Genomic DNA, 10,516 nt, shown 5'->3' with positions numbered 1-10,516 from the left:
ATGTTGGACCCCAGGAGATACGGAAGATGGATATAAATTTAGGCCATAAGCTGCCTAGGTTGAACTACAAATAGGTTATTCTAACCCTCCACTGAGACATTTCGCATCTTCTAAACTTGTATCCAGGACTCTTAGTTCTGTACTGATTGGACTAGTCCAAGAGAAGATGGGTCCATAGCCATGAGATGACATTACTGTACAGCTCACACTTCCAACATCCGTCCTATGAACAGATAGGACATCAAGCTCTTATTCTGTTCATTTTAGATAAATAAGTCCCTTGGAACTGCTGTCTAGCATTTAATAATTGCCTCAAAAATCCTATTAGCTGCACATGATTTGTGTTCATGTTTAGTTTTCCAACTTTTCTAAGAATTGATTTTGAGGTTTTTAAAATGCTCCGGAAATCCTCATCCTTCAGTGAAGCGCCAGTGTCCATGCGTAGTGCTACTACGTCACCACGACTGTGCAAAAGAGAACAACGTCTGATTGCATTTTTTGTCCTATAATTGCAAACATGCCATCACCTGGCCAGTGAAAGAGGTCCACTTCATTAGTGCATCAAAGGATGTTGGGAGATTCACCAGCCAGTTGGCCATGAACAGGACGCGGAGTTCACCATTGCCACGGTGCACCTGGTCAACACGGGCCGCCTCTTGTGCCCTTCTTGCAGGAAGCTCACACTCTGGAGGTGATGTAAATGGAGTGTATTCGGGTGGCCAGGGTTCGCTGCAGGTCCTGCAAGGTGTCCAGCCCTTGCACCCTACTGTTACGTCCATAGATAAGTTGCCTAAAGGAGTCCTGCTCCAGCAAAGTGCCCATGTGCTTCAGAAAGTATCCTTCGCAGAAGAGAGCCAGTTCTGGGGCGTTGTGAATCTAGAAAAGAAGAAACAGACTGCAATCAATCTCTTGATAATCTGAAATGTGACCTGCATTGAGCCTCAAAATATATGTAAAGCACTCTGATTGGGAGACAGTGATTGAAGACCCATGTTTACATAGAGATATAACAAGTAGAACGTCACTTTCAGCGACGCTCTGCTGGTGATATCCCCTTCTCCATATTTAAAGAGTGGCTATTTGAGACTTAACGCTGCCTTGTAAATAATGCCCCTATGCATGCATCACTTAGCTTGAAAGGGGCGTGCAATGGGTGTTGATGTGGGCGTTCCACTGCAACACCCAATGCTTTTGGATGCTGCCCCAGAATTACAAAGATGTGTAAATCTGAGAAAACGCCCAAAACTGACGTCATGCAAGAGCAGGTGTTAAAATGGCGAAACAAGGAGAACTGTTTTCATTTCTCATTGTTTTTGCTTTCTCTATGTGTGCTGCAGAATAAAGCACACATAGAAATAACAAAATGCCATTAATGATTGCAATTCAATAATAATGATTTTCTACTTCTATGTGTGCTGCATTCCGCAGGACACATAGAAGTCACAAATCGCCATACTGATAGTTTATGTGCAGGTTGTACTCTATGTGAAAGGGCAGCATGACGTCACTCACAGTGAAGTAAGCCAATTCCTGTAGTGGGCTGAATGTGTGACCCATGCTTTATGCTGCAATGGGTGTAAGTAAAATATGAAAGATGCAACAACAGACGAGGACAGCTGGGCGGCAGTCTTTATTAGTAAGTAGATTTTACTAAAGTTATATTCATAATATGAAGGTGTTTGCTAATGCCAGACCTAAACCAAGCAACCTTTGGAGGAAAGAAGCTACAATACCAAGTGTGCTAAAACACTATTTAGCTAGTTCTTTGTTGAGTTTATTGTTTGTGGATGAGATGCACTCGAGTTTTTGATTATGTTAAAACGTATTGTGTTGAGTTACATTTAGGCCCACATTTATGAGGTCCATGTGTTGTCCTTGCATCACGCAAGGCAACGATAGGACAACGCAAAGGCTTTAGTAATATTTATAAAGCCACACAAGCACTGATTTGTGTGGCCTTGCATGGTTTTGTAAAGAAATGTAACACAAGGCAGACACTTGCACTGTGTTGTTACACTTCAACTTGTGAGACATTCCATGGGTGGAACATGGGCATTCTCATCCTCCTACCTATGGATTTTGGTGCATTCGCTGGTTTACAAAAACCTGTAAACCTGGGAATGACTCAAAATGCAGCGCCTTTCCATGTAAGGATATCGTTACATCTCCTTGTTATTTGCTCTCTCCACATGTGCTACATTCTGCAGCACACATAGAAAGAGGAAAATGCCTCTCAGAACTGTTTTGTGAAGGGAAGTAGGCTTTGCTGCTCAAAACCAATCTCGCCTGAACACAGGCACCCTCGCACTATGGGGTGCAAGGGTCCCTGCGTCGGTGCCAGGCAGCAAGCACAGAAAGAGAGCTGAAGAGCATCATATCTTAGTAGATATGGTACTTTTTAGCTTATACACACTGACGCAATGCAAAGCTACTTGTATTGCTGCAATGTACTGCATTGCGTGAACTGTAAATAAATATGCTCCTTAGAGGCTTACAAGATCCGGCAAAAATTTAGAATTATTGGTCTGTCTTGTAGCCGTCTCTTTGTTTCTTCGTTTTCCTTCTAGCCCAGGAAAATGGCACTTAGATTTAATAATACATTGTCTGATTATCCTCATTTGCTATATTTGGTCTGATGTATGAGGTACCAGACAGCCAGCAGCGGATACTCCACTATGTTGGAGGAGTGTTGCCCTCCCCTGTCAGCACCCTCAAAAACAGTCTCCCTGGAAGTGCAAATTGAGGTTGCTCAGGTGAATCCTGATGCTCCTCTCATGTTTTGAGAGCAGCGTCAGGATTGGCCGCATGGGATTCTGAGAGCCTGTCTGCAGGGGAGTGAAGAGCGCCATGCGGCTGAAGGCAAGTTCTTTTTTTTCATCCTATGCCCACTGCCGCACTCTTCTGCCCAGCCCGCCACCCTGCCACCAGCTACACTGAAGAGAGCAACCAGTCTGAGATAAGCAATAACGTTCTCCTGCATCCCCCAGGCTACTGCAGGGTTTAGCTGACAACAGGTTGGCGTAACTGCTCTCGCAGCTGCCTGCTCTAATATATGATACAAAGAAACCCTTCTTCAGGCTCAGGTAACCCTAGTGACAGCAGGTTTTAAATGTAAGTTTCTCACCGTCAGATGCCACCACCTACAGGCTCCATAAATATTTTTGGTTCGAATTTAATTTAAAGGAGTCTTTGAAAGCAGGTGTAGGTGGTGATGTGTTTTCCCTCACACACATAAGGCTGCCTCATTACCTTGGCGTACTTGTAGATGTGTACCGCGGACTCTGTTGTGATGGTGTGCGCACAGCGGATCTCACAGTGCCTCTGCAGGGCATCCAGCTGGAACAGGCTGGCTGCGGAGAGTAGCTGCGAAGAAACACAGAGGAAGCCAATTAAAATCTGAAGGAGCTTCAACAGAGAAAGAACCCCTTTATGCAGGTGTGGCTTCTCCCCTACAGGCCCCCTTGTGCTGTGAAGTGAAACCCCTACTGTATGTGCATGCTACAAAGGCAATTTTTTTTACACTCATTACAGGTACTTTTTTTAAATCATTTCAGCTATTTTTTAACACAAAAGAAAATGAACTGTAAATATATATAGACACACACACATATATATATATTTAGATATATATATATTTTTTTTTTCAAAAGAGAACCCAGCGAGGCTCCTGTCAGCAGCCCAGATTCACCACAGCACAGACGGAATCCAGACAGTTTCTTCAATTTTGAGGTATTTTCATTTCATTTTCAACACCATTAGTGCAACATAAGAGGACGGTATATATATGTCATCAGTGATGTAATTTGAGATGTCATCAGTGATGTCACTGACCATGTCATGAATGATCTAATATGTGACATCATCAGCAGTGGATTGCGGGTGCGCGAAATATAGTTAGTACAACTAACTATATTGGAGCAATTTCAATGGTTTTGTATGAGTAAAATGTCCAGCTAACTATAACACCACTGAAACTTATAGTTTTTTGAGTGAATTTCAAAGGTTTTTTAAAAGCTAATTCCTAACTATATAACTCCTGATACCTATGGTATTTTCAGTGAATTTCAAAGGTTTTTTAAATGCTAATTCCTAACTATATAAGGCTTGAAACCTATGGTTTTTTCAGTGAATTTGCAAGGTTTTTTAAATGCTAATTCCTAACTATATAAGGCCTGAAACCTATGTTTTTTTCAGTGAATTTCAAAGGTTTTTTAAATGCTAATTCCTAACTATATAAGGCCTGAAACCTATGGTTTTTTCAGTGAATTTGCAAGGTTTTTTTAAATGCTAATTCCTAACTATATAAGGCCTGAAACCTATGGTTTTTTCAGTGAATTTCAAAGGTTTTTTAAATGCTAATTCCTAACTATATAAGGCCTGAAACCTCTGTTTTTTTCAGTGAATTCGCAAGGTTTTTTAAATGCTAATTCCTAACTATATAAGGCCTGAAACCTATGGTTTTTTCATTGAATTCGCAAGGTTTTTTAAATGCTAATTCTATTAGCGGATAACGGTTTTATATATTAAAACGTTTTTTAAATCTCAAATGCCTGCTTTGCTAACAGAGTTTTTAAGCACAGGCTCTTTTGTCTCTGGTGTCCATCTTGGGAGACTGCATATCAGAATTTTTTTAATGAAATATAAGAGGATTTGAGAAGTCACTGAAAATGTGCCCTAATTTTTCTTTCTTCAGCACTAATCATAATTTCTATGGCAAAATGAACCCCTCATTTTGTTCCTTCGCAAATTAAATGTTTTAAGTGTTAACACTTTATTCCAATCAAGATGACTTCAGGTGTGCCATACTTTTGTCATAAGTAAGACTGTTAGCGCTGTAGTTGTTCTTTGGAACACTCTGGGACATTCTGTCATTGGGCTATAGTTGGGCTACATCTGGCTGATATTTGGGCTACATTTGTTTTTTTTTGTCTCTGGTGGCCATCTTTGGGCTACATCGGGCTACATTGGGCTACATTTGGGCTCTAACATATATATAGCCCAATGTAGCCCAATATATATTTTTTCAAAGTTAATTTTCGTAAAAACCACTGGAGCACATATCTTGAGACATAGCAAAGGCACATCGGGCTACCAGTCCCTACAATTTTACCAAGTTTGGTGGAAAACCATTCAGCCGTTCGGGCTAAAAGTGAGTCCAACCGCCCTATGGAAATTAACATGGGGAAAACACGTTTTGGGACTCCCCTTTTATCTCGGCCCCCGCTTGACGAATCCCCCCCAAACTTTCAGGGAAGGACCGGAGCGCCGCGAGGCACAGTTAAGGAAAATTTCAGGAAGATTCCTCAACCGGCGCCAAAGTTATTCCCAATAGAATGTTGCAATTTCCCTATGGAAAACAATCCTAACTATATATACCTACTGGCTATCGCCAGTATGTAATATAGATATATATATACATATTTCTATTTCAAAGGCCACAAAATAGAACGCACACTCGGAGGTTTGAATGCTGAAAATAAGTTTTAATCCAATGTAGTGGTTCAAAGAATTAAAACTTATTTTCAGCATTCATACCTCCGAATGTGCGTTCTACAGTTTAAAATTGAAATTTTGTACCTCATTGGTTTTTTGCCGGCTAAACGCACCACCTGACTACGAGATCGATCCCAGAAGGACCCTCTCTGTTGTGTATCATATATTTACATATATTCACACATATATATTTCAACATACACAGGGAACGGGTCAGGCTGAAGCGCACCAACGTAGAGGAGGTTCGTTAAAACTGCCTCCAAAAATGAACAATATTAGTAATCCGGCACGTGGAAGCTGAAACCCTCATAACCTCAGTAGGAATTCAGGATTCAGTTCCGAGAAGAGTAATTTCAAGAGAGGCCTTTCCAGTTCACCTCATCACAACTAAAATCATCTTGTACACACATTTGTTTTCACACATTCTAATATGGTAAAATGTAATTTTTCAACAAAAAACTAGCATACAGTGCACATTGCTTAGAGGTAGTGCAAAGCCTTGAAATGCACATACAAAAAAAATAGATATGCATTATAGCATAGATATTGTATAGGTAGGACCACCTTCCTGCACAAAACGTATGCAAACCACAATGCGTTTATTAATTAGTGTAATATTGAGTTTTAGAAAATATAGTTAAACTACTTTTAAGAGATTCTATACATTACTGTTAATAATTATTGTTAATGGATAAGAGAAACATAATTTTCTTACTTTATTTTTTTAATGTAAGATTCAGAAAAATAATCTAATTTAATGCAAATTATTTAAATTAAGAAATCAGTTCAAAATTAAGTTAATAGAACTGTAGCATTTTTAATGTTATTCTACTTTGAAAATAAATATATACAATTTAGATTACTATTTACATACAAATATTTTTAATAATTTGTTTTAAAGTTTGATAATTTTTTTTTTATTTTCCCGATACGTTACCACAGGGAGACATCCACCTTACCAGTGGAGTTTCCCTACGGTAAACTCTAGGGGAAAGTAAAAGTGCAGTTACCTCAAAAAAAGTGTAAAAGTACGGGAGACAAGTGAGTTTATGCATGTTGAAAGTGATATGGTGCACCGTTTAGAAGGCAGTAAGGTTTTAAGTGCTTGTAGTATTCCACTGTGCAGAAGGTTGAGATATCATGATCTGGGTTGCTGAGGCATGTTTCAAAGTAGGTTGTTGCTTAATGCCAAAGCCTGTTGTTAAAAAATCAGTGATATCAGCCAGAGCTTCTGTTGACAACTGATCAGCTGACCATCTAGCAGGTGCCCATGTTAAATGGTTGTAATGCAGCCCTGTAGACAAATTCTGTGTAACAGGGGTGTTCATTTTCAAAACGTTACTGATGATTTTGAGGTATTGCAGATTGCTGCACAATATAGAATGGTTGGGTGGTTTAACGCACACTGGGGTGGTCAGAATGGCTCTAAGTTTTAAAGCCATTTTGCTCTTCTCAGGAATGTGTTTAGTGTATTTTAGCAGACTATAGAGGGTTGTCCATAGAGCCTGGCAGTAAAGGATGTCTGTCAACCTCTTGACTTAAAATTGCAGGTCATACGTACGCTTCAAGAAAGTGATTCCCATTAAAGTGAGTAGAATATGAACTCTTTTTTGGAGGGCGTTGAATGTTTAAAATGGATGTCACCCTAAACAAAACATCCATCAAATGTGGGTGGCTTGACATATGTGCTGTGTGTTCAACATGTGGTAAAAGGTTATGTTCATTATTACTTGATTGGTGATGGAAAATTGTTCACAAGTGTAGTTGATGGATTAGTTGGATAGTGTATTGGATTAGTGGAAGTCCATAAACCTATAGAATGACTGTCATAATGAATGAATTAAGTATTCAATAATTTAAACATTTTAGATAATAACTATCCAGAAATAAAAAGAAAAATACAACTGGCCAGGCCAATGAAAGTGGTAAGGGCATGTACACCCCTTAAAAATATTATTAAACCATAACCGTCTTTGTTTGTTGGTACCAGGTTGCTTCATGTCGGAAGAGGTACATGTCTTTAGTCCCGAGTAGGTTTTTATTTACAAATTAGTGCATGCTGGGAGTTGTAGTGTTTGTTCCCCTCGATACAACAATTCGATGAACACCTGTGACAATCATGATCTGTCAAAAGCAAGTCCTGCACTGGAGATGTGTTTTCGTAGCAACACCAACTATCACACATGGCGGAGCGTTTTACCTCTAGGATGTCTGCTGTGGGAATGTCTATTGAGTCCGTTCCTCCATAATATAAATACTGCATCAGCATCTGAAAAGAAAGACGGTACAGATGGTCATGAACTAGCCACATTTTCCTCATACCGTCTAAGGCGCTTTGAGGCTGACTACTATCTGCATTCAGCACTTCACAAGCAGTAGCAATGCCCAAGAGGAAAAAGTTTATCTTTCAGATCAGATGTGCCCCTCTAGACCAATAAAATACCATAATTTCCAACTCACCTTCCACTTACTCTGTTGGAACTATTCATTCAAACATTTACATCACTCCACTCTCGCCATTTTTTTTTATTACCAACCACTTTAAGTGGCCAAAAATGAAAAGAGGACTGAGCTTCCCATACTGCAGCAGAAAGCGGCTAGAGCTTGTTTAGGGTACCACTTGTGGTGGTTTTCAATGCAATGCAGCGTATGTTACAGAAAACTTTCCCTGATAACTCCACATTCCAGACCTGTCACAGCCACAAGTGGTCATAATTAGGATCAGAGGACCACATGTACTGACAATGTTATGTTGGCAAACTGTCTGATTCGATTACTTAGCCGGTTTACAAATGCTAAGACTCTTTTTAAAATGTACAAAGCTGACTCAACGATTTGGATCCAAATCGTTAAATCTGTATTGTATTGTGTTGGCATTTATATAGCGCTTACTACTCCTAACAAGGCATCAATACGTTTTTTCGGCGAGTTATACGCTACTCCATAGCCCTTGTAGGTTTAGTGGTGAATTAGTATAATGAAATATTAAATGAATGTGAGCATTGGACATGTGAGTCTGTTATTTGTAAGGAGAAGAATAGTAGAGGGATAGAAGAGGGAAAATGTTTGCATTCATTTAGCGCCTACTACCCTTGATGAGGCGTTTAAGCTATTTTAGGCGAGTAGCACGCTAATCCGGAACCAAAAAAGGAAAATGGGTTGTATAAAAAAAAAATATATATACTTTATTGTAAATCAATCACAGACGTGGTGATCTGGTGACCCCAGGGGACCACCATGTCTGTGACTCTAGCCAATCTTAGTGTTGCGCAATTTGCAACCTACCTCGTGAATATTAATGAGGTAGGTCGAACTATGACCCACCACGATTTTGTATTTTCTGAACTGAACTAATACATAAATTGGCTTTGAAGATAGAAATCCATGTGGGAGAAGTCGGTATGCAAATTGGAACACTTCTACCAAATCCATGCTAATAAATTCCACATAAAAATCCTCAAATTGTTATTCGATATTGGTCCTAATTTACAAATTATTATTTTAAATTTGAGTTTAGATAATATTTTTCTGCAGAAGTGGGCTGACCCAATTCCTGCTCTTTTTCAGTACATACTGTTATTTTTTGAAGAATGGATAACAAGAGATGTTCCAGCATCTACAACTTTCTACACCAAGACTTACAAAGCAGTTGACTTGTTGTTTATATTGCACAGTGTAAATGATACACCTGTTGCACTGTCATCTGGGACTGAAGCTAGCAGCAATTCTGTGTTGTAATGAACAGCAAGTGGCTAACAGATGTAGAGCTGTACTAAAGAGTTAGGGCCAGATTACGAGATTGGCGTTGTTGGAGCAGGCCGCCATGCCACGCCACCACGCCACCACCACGCACCCACACCACAAAACAGGACCACCGCTCACCAAATTACAAATAATTTCGTGGTGTGGTTCTGCGTGGCAGACCCACGGCGGTGAAGTACAAAGGCTCATATGTGAGCCTTAGAACTGTACCACCGCAGGACCACACAAACACGTTTCTGCACGGCGTGGACAGTGCAGTCTATGCGGTGCAGGTACTGAGGTACAAAAGGGGGTGGTGATGGACGGAGCATCTGAAACAATCAAACACTCACACCCAGTCAAAAGATCTGGGTTTAATCCATCACCGTTCTTTAGCCCACTCTGCCACCCCAGTTCAGACATGGCTATATGCAAATCAGTCTGACCCTGTGCCTCATGGGAACAGTCCAGCCCGAACTGCCAAGCCATGTCTTCCCTGGACCGGAAACAAGCTTCCGAGGACCGGTTTCTGGCATTCCAGCCAGCCATCTTCAGCCCGGCTTGCTTGAATCCAGTGGCAAAGTGAGCAAGGGACTCACGTCTGAGCATCAGGGCCAGACTGGTAATGTCGGGCCACCGGGCAATCCCCCGGTCGGCTGGATAGTGTGGGGGCCGGTTTTGTAACCGGGGGGGCCGGTTTTGTAACCGGGGGGGGCCGGTTTTGTAACCGGGGGGGGCCGGTTTTGGTGCTGGGGCCGATTTGGACCCTAAGTGCAGCCACTGCAGCGTGACCCACGAGCAAACGAGCACCTTCATCTGCATAAAATGCAGCAGCTGCCGCTGCCGTCCGTGATGCTGCATGACATGTCACGTCACCCAAATTTAATTTTTAGCCACTGCCAGGAGGCAGACTATTATTTATTGGCTATTGACTGGTCGCACCATGATTGATGCGCAGCGTGCAGCACGCAGTGCGCAGTGATGTCATTGTCCCGTCGCCGTAACATTCACCCTTAGGGTGGGGTCTGGTGCGCGTGGCTGCGACGAGGCAAAGAGAGGAGGCCTCGGCCACTACGCCAGAGAAAGAGAGGCTGGAGGCACCCCATAACGTAATTATTTCTAGCCTGCCCCCGTGTGTCTGCCGCCCGGCGCCCGCAGGTGAGTGATTGTTTTGTTTGCATAAATTGTGAATGACAGCTAGGAGTATCCGGGGAGCGGACGGTGGTCTTAAGGACTACTCCATTCTCCTCTGGATATTCCTTTCATGTTGTGCAATCCCAGT

The 10,516-nt window shown here is 41.4% G+C and overlaps 1 protein-coding gene across 1 annotated transcript in view; it reads right to left on the bottom strand.

The window, feature by feature from the left end:
• Positions 1-545: 545 nt before the first annotated feature.
• ABTB2 (ankyrin repeat and BTB domain containing 2) overlaps positions 546-10,516 on the bottom strand; it is a 421,711-nt gene continuing 411,740 nt past the window's right edge. Inside the window, exons 15-17 of the mRNA XM_078684252.1 lie at positions 7,694-7,762; positions 3,250-3,363; positions 546-876 (exon numbers count right to left, since the gene is read on the bottom strand). Coding sequence (XP_078540378.1) covers positions 679-876; positions 3,250-3,363; positions 7,694-7,762 — 381 coding nt within the window. The 3' untranslated portion in view covers positions 546-678. The remainder of the gene's footprint in view (positions 877-3,249; positions 3,364-7,693; positions 7,763-10,516) is intronic.

The sequence above is a fragment of the Lissotriton helveticus genome, chromosome 3_2, assembly GCF_964261635.1.
Source record: "Lissotriton helveticus chromosome 3_2, aLisHel1.1, whole genome shotgun sequence".
In the NCBI taxonomy this organism is placed as follows: Eukaryota; Metazoa; Chordata; class Amphibia; order Caudata; family Salamandridae; genus Lissotriton; species Lissotriton helveticus.
The sequence above is the reverse complement of the archived record's forward strand: the minus strand, read 5'-3'. Positions and strand labels throughout refer to the sequence as shown.